General features: G+C 36.7%; 1 protein-coding gene across 3 annotated transcripts in view; it reads right to left on the bottom strand.

Moving 5' to 3' along the window:
* Positions 1-16432, bottom strand: part of ZNF81 (zinc finger protein 81) — a 76868-nt gene extending 60436 nt beyond the window's left edge. The window contains exons 1-2 of one of the 3 annotated variants that reach the window (XM_045538474.1): positions 16346-16432; positions 9523-9742 (exon numbers count right to left, since the gene is read on the bottom strand). In XM_045538474.1, coding sequence (XP_045394430.1) covers positions 9523-9576 — 54 coding nt within the window. In that variant the 5' untranslated portion in view covers positions 9577-9742; positions 16346-16432. Of the gene's footprint in view, positions 1-9522; positions 9743-16321 lie in introns of all 3 variants that reach the window. The other 2 variants (XM_045538475.1, XM_045538476.1) reach the window with 2 other exon arrangements.
* Between the last annotated feature and the right edge of the window lie 739 nt (positions 16433-17171).

The following is a 17171-nucleotide window of genomic DNA, read 5'->3' on the forward strand; positions in this document are numbered from 1 at the left end:
GATGGAAAATATTATTGCATGTTGCATGCTTGTGAGAATGGATCAGCAAAGAAGGGGAAAAGTGACACGACAGGAAAGAGAGGCAATAACTAGAGTAGAGGGGAGAGGGCTCAGTGGAGAGATCATTTCCTTTTAACAGGAAGGAAAGTTCATGAATACAGGAAAGGAATAAACGAAGGCATTCAAGTCTACAATTTTTCCTCTACCTACAAGTTTAGCTTTACTGCCTAAACTTTGAAACGTGCTGTTTGAAGTTTACCTGCATGGCTTTTGTATCATATTTTAATGCGTGTGAGATGATTTATTTTTCACTAGCTTTTCACTTTTTATTTTTAATTTAATGCTCTGTGGTCACAGAATATGACGATTCATATTATATAGCAAAGCTTCAGATTTGTATTTTGCCTGATCATCTAGTTTCTGAAAAGGGTGGGTTAAAATGGCCAATGTTGAATTAACTATTTCTGCCAGTTTTAATTTCACATAGTTTAAGGATATATCATTAGCTACATATGCATTGATAATTTTTATAATTCTTGGTATTTAACAGTTTGAACCATCTACCTTCATCTCTTGTGATGTTTTTCACCTTACATTGCCTCTGGAATTAAAATCGCAGCTCCCAGTTTATATTGGTTCTTGTTTGCCAAGTCTACCGTTTTCTATTCCTTGATTTTCATATTTTCTGGGTTATTTAATTTTAAGTGTAACTCATAAAATAATTCTGGACCTTGGGGTATTTCTGGTTGTTGTTTTTTCCCATCTTCTGGGAATCTTTTTCTTTTAACAAATAATTTTAACCCATTTATAATATGTAATTATTGTGACACTAGGATGGATCTCTGCTACTTACATATTTCTTTTGGTTTTCTTTAATCTCCTTGGCACATCAAAGTTTTGGTGTTTTCCTCCTTAATGATCATTTAAAACTTACTGTTCAAGTTTTAGTCTTTTCATTGATTCCAACATAAGGCCATAATTATATGCATGTTTCTCTAACAAGGTCTGTCAATATCTATATTCTTCTCCTGAACAATAAGAGAATCATAATATTCTGTACTTTTCCCTTCACTTACTTTTCTCATTTACCTCTTGTGTGGGCATAATTGTAATTTTAGTTCCAATTTATGACATATATTCATATATATTTGCATTGTTTCTTTCATTTAGACAACAGAAACAAAAACTGCTGTCAAAAACATATTTGAAGAAAACATTAACACACTAATGGGAAATGCAAATATTACTTGAAAAAATGTAGACATACCCATTTCTTTAGTAGGAAATCTGAATTATCATAAAGAAACAAATGGCCCTATCTTGAATATAAATTCAGTGCAAGTTCATTCACAATAGCAAGAGAATTATTTTTAAATTTGATACACTAATTATAAATTGTGCACAGAAAAAAAATCAAGAAAACAGTAAATTCCTGAAAAAGTGTAATCAGAGATAGCCCTACCATCTATTAGAATAAATTATAAATATAGAGCAATTAGAATCATAAAGATTATGACTATTAAACAGCTCAATGGAACAGAATAAGGTCCAGAAATATATCCAGTATACTCAGAGCTATATACTGGAATGCACGTATGGGCATACCTTGTTTTATTGCACTTTACTTTATTGCATTTTTTACAACCCTGCTTCAAGCAAATCTATAGGTGCCATTTTCCCAAAACCATGTGCTCACCTCATGTCTCTGTGTCAGATTTTGGTAATTCTTACAATATTTCAAACTTTTTATTATTATTATTATTATTATTATTATTATTATTATTATTATTATTATTATATCTGTTATGGTGATCTGTGACCAGTGATCTTTGATGTTACTATTATAATTGTTTTGGGGCACCATAAACTGTGCCCATAGAAGATGGAGAACTTAATTGATAAATGCTGTGTATGTTCTGACTGCTCCACCAACTGGCCATTCCCCCATTTCTCTCCCTCTCCTTGGGTCTCCCTATTCCTTGAGACACAACAATATTGAAATTAGGTCAATTAATAACCACACAATGGCCTCTAAGTGTTCAAGTGAAAGGAAGAGTCGCACATCTCTCACTTTAAATCCAAAGCTAGAAATCATTAAGCTTAGTGAGGAAGGCACGTCAAAAGCCAAGATAGGATGAAAGCTAGGCCTCCTGCAAGAAACAGTCAGCCAAGTTGTGAATGCAAAGGAAAAATTTTTGAAGGGAATTAAAAGCGTTATCCAGTGAACACATAAAAGGTAAGAAGTAAAACAGCCTAATTGTTGATCTGGAGAAAGTTTTACTGGTCTGGATAGGAGATCAAACCAGCCACATCATTGCCTTAAGCCAAAACCTAATCCAGAGCAAGGCCTGAACTCTCTTCAATTCTATGAAGACTGAGAGAGGTGTGAAAGCTGCAGAAGAAAAAAGTTTAAAGCTGCCGGGCACGGTGGCTCATGCCTGTAATCCTAGCACTTTGGGAGGCCAAGGCAGGAGGATTGCTTGAGGTCAAGAGTTCAAGACTAGCCTGAGCAAGAATGAGACCCCCAATTCTACAAAAAATAGAAAAATGAGCCGGGTTTGGTGGCATGTACCTGTAGTCCCAGCTACTTGGGAGGCTGAGGCAGGAAAGTCACTTGAGCCCAGGAGTTGGAGGTTTCAGTGAGCTATGACACCACTACACTCTAGCCCAGGTGACAAAGCAAGATCCTGTCTCAAAGGAAAAAAAAAGGAAAGAAAAGAAGAGTTTAAAGCTAGCAGAGGTTGGTTCATCAGGTTTAAGGGAAGAAACCATCCTCACAACATAGAAGTACAAGGTGAAGCAGCAAGTACAGATATAGAAGCTGCAGCAAGTTATCCAGAAGATCTAGCTAAGATTATTGATGAAGGTGGCTACACTAAACAACAGATTTTCAATGTAGAAAAAAACAGCCTTCTATTGGAAGAGGATGCCATCCTAGGACTTTGATAGGTAGGGAAGAGAAGTCAATGCCTGACTTCAAAGCTTCAAAGGACAGGCTGACTCTCCTGTTCGGGACTAATAAAGCTGGTGACTTTAAGTTGAAGCCAATGCTCATTTACCATTCTGAAAATCCCAGAGCCCTTAAGAATTATGCTAAATCTACTCTGCCTGTGCTCTATAAATAGAACAAAGCTTGGATGACAGCACATCTATTTACAGCATGATTTACTAAATATTTTAAGCCCAATGTTGAAACCAACTGCTTGGGAAAAGATTCCTTTCAAAATATTACTGCTCACTGACAATTCATGTGGTCACCCAAGAGCTCTGATGGAGGTGTACAAGCAGATTAATGTTGTTTTCATGCCTGCTAACACAACATCCATTCTGAAGCCCATGGATCAAGGAGTAATTTCAACTTTCAAGCCTTACTATTTAAGAAATACATTTTGTAAGGCTATAGCTGCCATAGATTGTATTTCCTCTGGGGGATCTGGGCAAAGTAAACTGAAAACCTCCTGGAAAGGATTCACCATTCTGGATGCCATTAAGAACATTCATGATTCATGGGAGGAGGTAAAATACCAGCATTAACAGGAGTTTAGAAGAAATTAATTCCATCCCTTGTGGATGACTCTGAGGGGTTCAAGACTTCAGTGGAAGTAACTGCGGATGTGGAAGAGAAATAGAAAGAGAACTAGAATTAGAAGTGGAACCTGAAAATGTGATTGAATGCTGCAATCCAAGATAAAAAACTTGAATTGATGAGGATTTCCTTCTTAGGAATGAGTAAAGACAGTGGTTTCTTTATATGACTAAAGACACTGGTTTCTTCATCTCCTGGTGAAGATGCTATGAACATTGTTGAAATGACAATAAAGGATTTAGAATATTACATAAATTTGTTTGATAAAGCAGCTTCAGGATTTGGGAGGACTGATGCCAATTTTGAACTAAGTTCTACTGTGGGTAAAACACTATCAAATAGCATCATGTGCTACAGAGAAGTCTTTTGTGAAAGGAGGAGTCAATCAATACAGCAAACTTCATTGTTGCTTTATTTTAAGAAATTGCCACAGCCACCCCAACCTTAAGCAACAACCAACCTGATCAGTCAGCAACCATCAACAACAAGGCAAGATCCTCCACCAGCAAGAAGATTATGACACGCTGAAGGCTCAGATGATCGTTAGCACTTTTTAGTAATAGAGTATTTTTAACTAAGGTATGTACATTGTTTATAGACATAACATAATGCTATTGCACACTTAATAGATTATAGTATAAACATAACTTTTATATGTACTGGGAAGCCAAACAATTCACGTGACTCACTTTATTTCAATATTTGCTTTATTGTGGTGGTCTGGAACTGAACCTGCCATATCTCCGAGGTATAGCTGTATATGCTAATGTAGTATTGCATGTTAGCGGGGATAATATAGGTTATTAAATAAATGGTGTTGGGACAGATGTGTAGGCATCTTGAAGAAAATGAAGATGGATCTCTGGCTAAGGCTTTACAACAACAACAAAATGAATCCAGATACTCACAGAAATAAAAGTAAAAAATGAAAACATGAAATTACTAAAATGAAAATACAAGAGTTTGGGGTTTTTTTTTTTTCAAATATAGTTGAGCAATGAGGAATGCCTATCTAGTTATGACACTAAACTTGGAGGACACAAAAGACTGATAAACTCAATTATGTGAAATGCATAGAGAAAACATCAAAATTTTCATTTAAAACACAAATGAGAGGTTGGGAAAGATATTTGGGATACATATAAAAGACAAAGAGCTAATGTCCTTAATCCATAAATAGCAACAACCTAATAGAAAAATAGGAAAAGGAAAATTTAAAACATTTCAGAAAAAATGATATAAATGGCTCTTTAAATACAATCACTTATGTTCAACCTCAGCCATAATAAGAGAAATGCAGATTAAATCTGTACTGAGATACCATGTTTTAACCTATCAGACTGGCCAAAAAGAAAAAAATATGACAAGACACTGTGATGTCTTGGGAATGGTGAAAACAGGTACTCTTATGCAACTGATACAACCCACAAGGCAGGCAATTTTGCCAGATCTATCAAAAATGGAAATGTATGGATTATTTGTCCTGGGAATTTCACTTGTAGAAATTTCTCTTTAAACATATTCTCCTTCACGTTAACTGAGATATGGATAAGGTCATTCATTGCAGTACTGTGTGTAATTGCAAAGGACTGGAAATACCTTAAACATCCATTAACAGAAAACTTGTTAGCATATTTTAATATATCCATATAATCAAATAAGATTCAGCCTTTAAAATGAATGAGGTAACTCATTACATGCACTAACACTAAATGATCACCAAGATTTATTACTAAGGGAGAAGAGCAAGTGTTGGGAATTTTGTATGCTAACATTTTAATTTAAAAATGAATATATGGGTATGGGGTGTGTATGTGTGTGCACACATGTACCTGTTTGTATGGACAGACCATCTGTGGATGCCTTTGGAAAGACTATATTAGCTATCGGAGTTAAAATTACAGGGTACATATTTTTTTTCCTTTTTAAAATATTTTTATTACAAAATATAATATTCATGCATTAAAAATGCATAGAACAAATATTCAGCTTAACTAATTATTCAAGGCAAAAACCTACTTAATACCCACCCTAGTCTGGAAACAGAACATTCCAGCTCCTTTCCCAGAAGCCTTCTTCATGCCTCTTTCCCTCCCTCCCCTCTAATCAAGGAAACCACTTCCCTGCTTTGCTTTCAAGTATTACCACCTACACATGTACCCTACACAATATGGTTTTGTTTTCCCTGTCTTAAAAGTTTATATAAATTGAGATAAACACAACAAATTCTTTCATGTCTGGCTTCTTTCACTCAATATTATGTTCAATTTATTTATCCATTTTATTATTGATGGATAATAATTCTAATATTTTCATTATTTCAAGTTTCTGTCTGCTACAAGTAATACCACAGTGAGCATTTATACGTGTGTCCTGGCACATCAGCCAAGAATTTCTGGTGGGTGTTTTCCTAGGAGGAGAATTGTTTCCTCAGATGGTCTACATATGCTTTAATGAGTAAGGCTAAAGTGTTTTCCAAAAAGACTGTACCAATTTACACTGCCATCAGCAGCACATGAGAGCTCATGGTGCTCCTTATCTTTGCTAACACTTAATTGTCATTGTACTTGTCATTGTCAATCTTCTAAATTTTAGCCATTCTAGTGGTGGTGTAGTGGTATTACACTGTGGTGTAAATTTGCATTTCCTTGATGACTGATGAGATTGAGCCCTGTCTCAGGTGTTTATTGGCCATTCGGATTATCTTCAGTTATTACATATCTGTTCAATAGGCCTCTGACTACCAGGTAGTCTGCTTTTCCTTATTGTTTTGTTGTTCTTTAGATATTCTGGGTATAAGTCCTCTATTTTTATATCTTCCCCACTCTATGGATTGCAATTTTCTTCTTAATGGAAGTGATTATCATAAAAGTCAGGGCAGTAGTTATCTTTGGGAGTAGGGGGATTCTGGAATGCTGACTATGGACTCTTCTAGACCTATACAAGGATAAATCACTCAGCCGTATATGTCTGTTTTGTGTAATTTTCTGTATGTATGTTATATTTCACAATAAAAACATTTTTAAAAGGATAGACTTAACTTATGACCCATTAACTCCACCCCATTCATATACTTAAGAGAGGGTGTAAACATGTGCACGAGGAGACACCAACAAGAATGTTTATAGCAGCATTGTTTGTAATTCATATATTTCACCAAAGTATTTTAAATTTACAAGGATTGATAAAAATTTCTTCAGTAGGCCACCTTTTGTGAAATAAAAAGAAGAAAATAAGAATGTGTTCTCAGCTGCTTTTATTTGCGTAAAGAAATGTTTGGGGCCGGGCGTGGTGGCTCACGCCTATAAACCTAACACTCTGGGAGGCAGAGGCGGGCGGATCGTTTGAGCTCAGGAGTTCGAGACCAGCCTGAGCAAGAGTGAGACCCCGCCCCACCCCCGTCTCTACTGAAAATAAAAAGAAATTGGCTGGACAACTAAAAATATATAGAAAAAATTAGCCGGGCATGGTGGCACATGCCTGTAGTCCCAGCTACTCAGGAGGCTGAGGCAGAAGGATTGCTTGAGCCCAGGAGTTTGAGGTTGCTGTGAACCAGGCTGACGCCATGGCACTCTAGCCTGGGCAACAGAGTGAGACTCTGTCTCAAAAAAAAAAAAAATGTTTTGGACCAGAAGTGTTTTGGGTTTCAGATTTTCTCAGATTTTGGAATATTTGCAGCATAATTACTGGTTAAGCATCCCTAATCTGAAAATTCAAAATACAAAATGCTCCAATGAGCATTTCCTTTGAGCATCATGTCAGCACTCAAAAAGTTTCAGATTTTGGAGCATTTTGGATTTTGGATTGTCAGATTAGGGATGCTCAACCTGTACAGCTTTTATATTTTTTAAATTCTTTGAGCCATATATACATATATTATTCAAAAAATTAAATTAAAAAATTATTACTAGTATCCTTAGAGTGATAAGGCACTACATCCATAAAACAAAAATAGCATGCTATTAAAAGGGAATATTCTGAAAACAAAAAGAGCTATTTAAAATAAAATATATAACAGCATTAATGAGAGACACAAAAGAAGATTTAGAAGATGGAGGTTTTTTAAAAAAATCTCCTGGAAAGGAGAGCAAAAGAGACAGAAATGAAGATTAGTAAAGCAAAGAATAAAAAAAGGAGGATCAAGAGGATCAACAATCAAATTCAAAGAGTTTTTTGAAAAGCAGAGAAAATATATGTGTGAGTAGCAAAGGCCTAGGAAGACCCTGGCTTTTAAAATTTGGCATAAAAATGATTTCCAACGTAGAATTCTAAACTCAGCCAAAAAGACAAATTTAGTGTCAGGGTCAAATAAATATATTTCTATGATATTAATTTTTACATTCTATAAATATATCTGTACAGTTCTATATATTAAATAAATATATTTTTGCATGACATTTTCAGACACTTTACCTGTCATGCATCCATTTTTAAGGATATCTGGAAGGATATGCCTCCAAAAAATGAAGGGGTAAGCCAAGAAGGTGGAAGATATAGGGCCGGGCATGGTGGCTCACGCCTGTAATCCTAGCACTCGGGGGGAGGGGAGCAAGAAGATTGCTTGAGGTCAGGAGTTTGAGACTAGCCTGAGCAAGAGCGAGACCCTGTCTCTACAAAAAATAGAAAAAGTAGCCAGGCATGGTGGCACACGCCTATAGTCCCAGCGACTGGGGAGGCTGAGGCAGGAGGATCCCTTGAGCCCAGGAGATTGAGGTTGCAGTGAGCTACAATGATGCCACTGCACATGACAGAGCAAGACTTTGTCTCCAAAAAGAAGAAGAAGAAGATACAGGCTCCAAGAAACAGGAGATCTGACATAAGACAGAAGTGAAGGGGATTTCCTGGGAGAAAGTCAAGGGAAGAAGCCATGGTAACAGCTATGTATCAAGTGGAGAGTCAATGCAGACTTCAGCAAGTCAAGCTCCTGGGAATATTTCTTCAAAGAGAAGACAGTGATGCCCAGAGTTGCAGCAGCCGCAACTATTATTAGGTGTGTGAACTTGAGCCAGATAGTTTTTCTCTATACCCCAGTTTTCCCCTCTATAAAATGGGGACAATAATGGCACCTACTTCACAAGGTTGTTATGAAGACAAGTGAATACATGTACTGTGCATATAGCAGTCTGGGCACGTAGTAAACATTCTATGAGTGCTTGTAATTATTATCCCTATGATTATTACCTAATGTGGGAAGAATTTGGAGTTGAATTATTGATACATATATAGTAAAGTGAACAAATGCCTAAGCCAGAAAATTGTCAATTCCAGGGAAAAGAAAAAGTTGTACAGAAATAATAATCATAGCATGGATACTATTTGATTCAACTATAAATTATTACAGTAATAAACAATGACTGTGGATCTCACTAAAACAATAATACACCTATCTTAGGAGGATGGGGTTACAGGAAATGTGTATGTCAGTGGAGGTATATAGAAAAGCTCAATCTCTATCTTCCATAGAGGAAAGTCAACAGATAACGCCCAAAACATTAAAAAAATTACAAAGATTAAGAGTGTTTGTCTTTGGGGAGCTGGAATCCAGACGAAAACAAAGCAGGGAAGAGTCATTTTTTTTAACAAGACTTAAAGAACTATTTGATACCTTTTACTACTTGTAAACTAAACTAAAAACTAATTACAAATTACAAAGTGGCAAAAAAATTCACAAAAATGCATAAGAATGATAAAGGGCTATTACCTTAATATTTCCAAAACCCTCTTTAAAAATCCATAAGCTAAAATAAATAAATCAGCAAGGGACAGGAGAAGGAAATTCACAAAAGGGAAATAAATGACCAATGAAAATGTGAGGAAAAAATTATTCTGCCTAGTAAAAAAGTAATACAAATGAAAACAATGAAATAGTAGCCTTCCTTCAGGCTCTGAAGCTCTGGATGAATTCTTGTCCCTGGCTACCTCTTCCTCCTCCTCACCTCATAGGCGTTGCCATGTCCCCCTGGCTGGGAAGAGTCCCCGTTAGCTGGCATGCTCCCGCTGGACCTCAGCCCTGGGGCTCTCTTGCTGACAACTCCGCTCTTCCCAGGAGTCTGGTGGAGTCTGTGGATTCAACAGGAGCTGCTGGGGTCAGAGGGAAGATCCTGTAGCCTTCACCATGGGCTCTGGCTCAGGTACTCTGCAGAGACTCCAAGAACCCTGGAAAGACAGTGTCCACATGGTCAGAGTCACTCAGCACCCACCACACAAACATCTCCCTGGGGCACCAAAGTACAGTTCACTGCACTGGATACTGTGGGGTAGATAAAGTCCAAGAAACAAGTATTCTAGTTATTAATTAAAATGGAATATGGGCCGGGCGCAGTGGCTCACACCTGTAATCCTAGCACTCTGGGAGGCCGAGGCGGGTGGATCGTTTGAGCTCAGGAGTTCGAGACCAGCCTGAGCAAGAGTGAGACCCCCCGCCTCTACTAAAAATAGAAAGAAATTAGCTGGACAACTAAAATATATACAAAAAATTAGCCGGGCATGGTGGCATATGCCTGTAGTCCCCGCTACTCGGGAGGCTGAGGCAGAAGGATCACTTGAGCCCAGGAGTTTGAGGTTGTTGTGAGCGAGGCTGCTGCCACAGCACTCTAGCCCGGGCAACAGAGTGAGACTCTGTCTCAAAAAATTAAAAAAAAAAAAAAAAAACGGAATATGAACAAGACCATGAGATTTGGACTAAAATTAATAAAGGTTTACATTCTAGCTCTGCCAACTTTTAGCTATGAGAACACACAAAAAAATTCTTCAGTTTTATTTTTAAAATGAAGCAAAACTATCTCAAGTGGTTATGAAAATTAAATGAGATAATGTTTCTAAGGCAATTAGCACTAGACTGGCACAAGGTAAACATTTAATACATATTAGCAAGTAATGTTTTTATAAGGAACTGTGTAATATGCAGAAGCAGGTACCTTATTTAATTTGCACAACAATCCTGTCACCTGTGTTGCCATATTTATTATTATTTCATTTTATACATATAGATAGAGAGGTTTAGTGGTCTTAAGTCAAACCTAGTCTACCTGGCTCCAAAAGTCATGTTGTCAATCTTATTCCATATGGTACCTTTCACATGGTAGGCTCAAAATAAATATGGTTGTGTTTAACACATGTTGAAAACATGGCTGTGAATTCAGAATAAAAAAAGTTAAGTAAAGTTTATTGAAACAGAAGAGATATGCCATAAGGAAAATATTAATAGCCTGGGACTAAAGTTTTTTAATTGCCTCAAAAATGTCCAGAGGTAAAACATTTCTCCTGTTGAGGGAACTAGGGAGGTGAGAGTGTCTCTGTGTCCAAGTGGAGGTCCAATTTTATTCTAATCAAATAATAGAGGCACTATATCTTTAGTCATTCTTGTTAGGAAAAGGAAAATGTCTACTTAAAATGAAGAGGAACTTAAGACAACACCAGAAAGAATGGAATGAAGAGGAAAAGAGAAAGTAAAATAAATAATAAGTAAAATAAAATAAAAGTCATAAACAAGTTATATTTTAAAAAGACAAAGAGGATGTTATATCAAAGAAAGGGAGAATATGCTTTCTTCTCTAATACTCATGGAACTTTTACAAAATTCCTTCAAATAACTTGGCCACAAAGAAAATCTGATAAATGTTTGACTATGAGTTATCGACAGGCTACATTCTCTGATCATAGCATAAAATGTCCAACATTATTAGTCATTAGAAAAATGCAAATCAAAACCAAAATGTTCCATTGATTAGGAGACCACTTCACATCCAATAAGATGGCTAAAATAAGGGGAAAAAAGACAATAACAAGTGTTTGTGAGATATGAATAAATTGGAGCTCTCATATATTCCTGGTAGGATTGTAAATGGTGCACCCACTCTGAAAAACATGTTAGCAGTTCCTCAAAATATTAACCACAGAGTCACCTACTAATTTTACTCCTAGGTATCTACCTAAGAGAAATGAAAACACATATCTACTCCAAAACTTGGACACAAATATTCATGACAATATTATTTATAGTAGCCAAAAAGTAGAAACAACCCAAATCCTCATCAACTGATGAATACATAGACAAAATTTGGAATATCTATACAACGGAGTAATATTTGGCAATAAAAAAGAAGTACCTGCTATAACATTGATGAACCTTGAAACCATTATCCTATGTGAAAGAAGCCAGTCACAAAAGACCACATATTTTATGATTCCATTTATGTGGAATGTCCAAAATAGGCAAATCCATAGAGACAGAAAATAGATTAGCAGTTGCCTGGGCCTGGGGGTACGGGGTGGTCTGGTCAATGTCTGCTAATGAAGGGTAGAGTTTCTTTTTGAGGTGTTGAAAGGGTTCTAAAATTAGATGTGTGGTGATGGCTGCACAACTCTGTAAATATACTAAGAACCACTGAGCTGTACACTTTAAATGGATGAATTTTATGGTATTGGAATATATCTAAATAAATCTGTTTTCTTAAAAAAGGAAAGAAAAGAAACTTTTTCTTAAATAACTTAGGATCAAAGTGGGAAATCAATACAGAAGCTATACAAATTTTACCAAAAGTTATGGAATACAAAATCATATTTAGAGTTAAATCTACAGCTTTACATAACCTTATTTTTAATTAAAAATAAATATAACCCCCAAATGAGCTATGTATTCAACCGAAAATATTAGAAGTAGAAAAAACAAAATTAAGCAAAACCAAAACCAGGAATTAATAAAAATAAAACCTTAACTAGATCAAATAAATATAATAGGAGATTTAAAGAAAAAAAAGCTACTCCTTTGAAATGACCAATGTCATAGAAAGCTCCCTAGCAAACCAGATAAAGGAGAGGAGTCAAATATATACATATATATTTGAAATAAGAGAGGAAAATCTTTCCCAAACCAGAAAGTGTTTAAAGCAGTTATTGTGGAATATGATGCACAACTGTGTAGCAACACATTTTAATACTGATGTGAAACAAGTTCTTCCCTAGTAAAATGTAAATTAACAAAGTTAATACAAGGGAAAAAAGAGAAAGAAGAGACTAGTGAGTATAGATCAGGGGAAAAATGGACATAACACAACAAACACAAATGGGAAGACTCTGAAAGGTAGAATGGTAAGGTGGACAGCCTACAGACCTCAGGACTTAAGGAACAACACAGTGGTGAGTTCCCAGGGTTTTCTTTTACCCTCCCATACATCACTATCACACAAAGGTACTGGAGAAGCTTACAGTTCAGAGCCACCAACAAGCACAGACAAAAATAAACAAATAAATAAATAAATTAAATTTTTTAAAAACCTCCAAGAAAAACCACTCCTGTTAATTAAAGGACCAAGAAAAGATGATTTCACTGAACAGAAAACCTTTTTGAAAAAGCCTGGCCTATTCCAGCCAAACACTAATGGAATGCATGTTCCTTTCAAGCACCCATTGAACATTCTCCAAAACAGACCATATCTGGGGTCATAAAATGCCGCCACAAACTGAAGTCATACAGAGTATGTTCTGATTATAATAGCATGGAACTAGAAATCAATAACAGAATGATAACAGGAAATTTTCCAAACACTTGAAAATTAAACAATATATTTCTATGTAATCCATGGATCAAAGACAAAGTCTAGAGGGAAAAAAGCACTGTTGAGAGGGAACTTTATAGCACTAAATGTTTATATTAAAAAGAAGAAAGGCTTTTTTGTTTTTTTTGTTTTTTTGTTTTTTTTTTTTTTTTTGGAGACAGAGTCTCACTCTGTTGACCAGGCTAGAGTGCTTTGGCATCAGCCTAGCTCACAGCAACCTCAAACTCCTGGGCTTAAGCGATCCTTCTGCCTCAGCCTCCTGAGTAGCTAGGACTACAGGCATACACCACCAGGCCCAGCTAATTTTTTCTAGATATATTTTTAGTTGTCCAGATAATTTCTTTTTATTTTTTTTAGTAGAGACGGGGTCTCGCTCTTGCTCAGGCTGGTCTCGAACTCCTGACCTTGAGCGATCCTCCCACCTCAGCCTCCCAGAGTGCTAGGATTACAGGCGTGAGCCACCACGCCTGGCCAGAAGAAAGGTTTTAAATTCATAATCTAAGCTCCCACCTCAAGAAACTAGAAAAAGAAGAGCAAAGTAAGCAGAAGGAGGGGAATAATAAATGTAAAGCACAAATCAATGAAATTGAAAGCAAAAAAACAACAGGGAACAATCAATAAATCCAAAAGCTGGTCCTTTGAAAAGATCAAGAAAATGGGTAATCCTCTAGCAAGATTGACAGAGATAAAAAGAGAGAAGACACAAATTACCAATATTAAAAAAGGGAATACCACAAACAGCTTTGTGTACATAAATTCAACAACTTGGATGAAATAGTACAATTCCTCGTAAAACATACACCCACTATTAAACACAGGTTGAGTATCCCTTATCTGAAATGCTTGGGATGAGAAGTGTTTTGGATTTCAGATTTTTTTTTTTGGATTTTGTAATATTTATTTGCATATACATAATATAAACATGAAATTCTTTTAAGTTTCATATACACTTTATATATAATGTACCCTGAAAGTAATTTTATACTATATTGCTAATAATTTTGTACATGAAACAAAGCTTTGACTGAGTTTTAACTGTAACCCATCACGAGGTCAGGTGCGGAATTTACCACTTGTGCCGTCAAGTTGGTGCTCAAAAAGTTTTGGATTTTGGAGCATTTCAGATTTTGGATTCTTGGATTAGGGATGCTTGACCTGTAGATAATCTGAAAAGATATTAAATAGATAATCTGAAGAGTTATATAACTATACAGAAATTGAAGCCATAATCAAAATCTTCCAAATGGAAATTTCTATACCCAGATGGTTTCACTGGAGATTTCTACCAAACATTTAAAGAAAAATTAGCACTAATTCTACACAATCTCTTCCAGAAAACAGAAGAGGAGAAAATAGTCCCCAACTCATTCTATGAGGACAGCATTACCCTAATACTAAAACCAGACAAAGACAGTACAAAAAAGGTATAGACCAATATCTCCCGTGAAGTTAGATGCAAAAATACTCAAAAAAAAAAAGTATTAGCTAATCAAGTCCTGCAATATATCCAAAAAAGTTATATCACAACCAAGTGGGGTTTATTCGAGGAATGTAAGGCTGGTTCAATATTCAAAAATCTATCAGTGTAACTCCCCATATTAACAGGCTAAAAGAGAAAAAAATCACAATATCATATAAATTCAACACTAATTCATGATAAAAAAAAAACTCCCAGAAAATTGAGAATAGAGTGGAACTTCCTCAACTTGATAAAGAGCATCTGAAAAAAAAAACCTATAGTTAACATACTTAATGGTAAGAGGCTGAATACTTTCCCTCTAAGACAGAAACAATGCAAGGATGTCCACTCTCACCACTCTTATTCAACATAGTACTGGAAGTTCTAGACAGCATAATAAAGCAAGAAAAGAAAAGGCATAGAGATTGGAAATGAAGAAATAAAACTGTCTCTTTGTATATGACATGATTGTTCATGCAGAAAACCCAACAAATCTACCAAAAAAGGTGTAAAACTAATAATTGAGTTCAACGAGATTGTAGGATACAAGATCAACAAACAAAACACAATTGTATTCCCATATATAAGCAGGAAACATGGGGAGATCAAAATTTTAAAGGCAATACCATTTACAACCACTCCAAGAAAATTAAATACTTAGGTATAAACTTAAAACATGTACAGAACTTGTATGATGAAAATTACAATATACTGTTGAAATTAATCAAAAAAGATCTAAATAAATGGAGAGATAGACTGTGAACATGGATTGGAAGACATGACATTGTTAAGATATAAATTTTTCCAAAATTGAAATACAGGTTTAATGCAATTCCTATCAAAGTCCCAGCAAGATGCTTTGTATATAGAGGCAAGATTTTCTAAAATGTACATGGGGAAGGTAAAGGAACCAGAAAAGCTAAACTAATTTTGAAAAAGAATAAAGTGGGAAGAATTACTCTACCTGATTTCAAGACTTACATTGCTACAGTAATCAAGATAGCACGGTACTACTCGCAGAGGGATAGACAGATCAATGGAACTGAATAGAGAACCCAGAAAGAGCACCCACACAAGTATGGCCAATTTGTTTTTGACAAAGGTGAAAAGTAAGTCAATGGGGGATGGATAGCCTTTTCAACAAATGGTGCTTGAATAATCGGACATCCATAAGCAAATTTAATGCACCTTGACCTAAGTCTCACACTTATACAAAAATTAACTCACAATGGATCACATACAGCAGCAAGGAGAAATGGACAAATCACCACAACAGTGGAGAATCTCTCTCCTCTCTCAGTAATAGAAGCATCAGACAAAAAGGACAGATTTTGTGTGACGCAACTGACAACTAATAATTAAATATTATTTTTGAGTTATAATACGGAACATATCTAAAAATTCACCACGGACTAGGCCATAAATTTCCTTATATTTGAAGGAATGAGCTTCACATAGATCTTTTTCTGACTCCAAAAACTAAGGTTAGAAATCCATTAAAAAGATTAACTTTTGGAAATAGAAAATTCACTTTTGAATAACTCCTGCATAAGAGACAAATTAATACAAGTTAACACTCTTAAAAACACTTAATGCACCCAACCCAGTGGGTTTTTGAGTGAACTTTAACATCTTACGTTGGCATTAGGAAAGAGAAAAGCCTGCAAAATAATGAGCGAATCATCCAACTCAAGTTACTCAAACGGTTCCATCACTGACCATACAGAAGCCCCCAGCACTCACCCTCCCGGCGCCCCATCACCTCCACATCCCTCGGGCACTGAACGTCGAATCCTCCTGACAACTATCAAACCGCAGCTGAGAACTACAGCCGCTTCCGGTCACTACCGCTAGCCCCGCCCTTCTCGGGGTTTGGGCTTCGCGCGGGGGTGGGGGTAAAGGGGATCTGCGCGTGCGCAAAGCCACCTTCGAAGCCGCTGGCAGCCAAGAGTCAACATGGAGAAGTTACCGAGTCGGTGCTTTGGGGCGTTCGGTACCCCTTGGCAGCGTTGTCAGGCGGAGAACATGGCCGCGCCCAGGTCTCATTTCCCCATGGGATACACCATGTTGGAGGAGTGTCCATTCCGTACTAAGGATGAGGACGCCTCTAAACTCACAGAGCAGGGGTGAGGAGTTGTCCCACTGGTGGCAGGGAGCAGGGGTGGGGACGTTCCTCTGCGCGGGCTTACTGGAGGAGGGGTCTTTGGATCTGTAGTCTATGGATCTGTGAAATACCGTTCCGAGCAGCTGAGCAGCCTCTTAGAAATACGCAGAGGCGCCTGCGGCTGTTGTCTCCTGGCAGTTACCACCAGGTGAGAAGAGAAGTCAGACTGCTAGAATATACCACAAGGGTAAAAGGAGGAGAAATCAGGGTTGCACAAGCCCTCCTAGGATATACCACGGAGTGGGAAAAGGGGAGAAGTCAGAGTGTTCGGTTCCCCCAACCCCGCTGTGCCTGTGGGGCTTGGCTGTGAGGTTTGAATGCTCCCTTGAGCTACCTTATCTCCCATTCCATCTACCTCAACTAAAATAGAAGTATGTACCAATACTAACAATTTTTAATGTTTCC

This window comes from Lemur catta, chromosome X, assembly GCF_020740605.2.
Source record: "Lemur catta isolate mLemCat1 chromosome X, mLemCat1.pri, whole genome shotgun sequence".
Taxonomy (NCBI): domain Eukaryota; kingdom Metazoa; phylum Chordata; class Mammalia; order Primates; family Lemuridae; genus Lemur; species Lemur catta.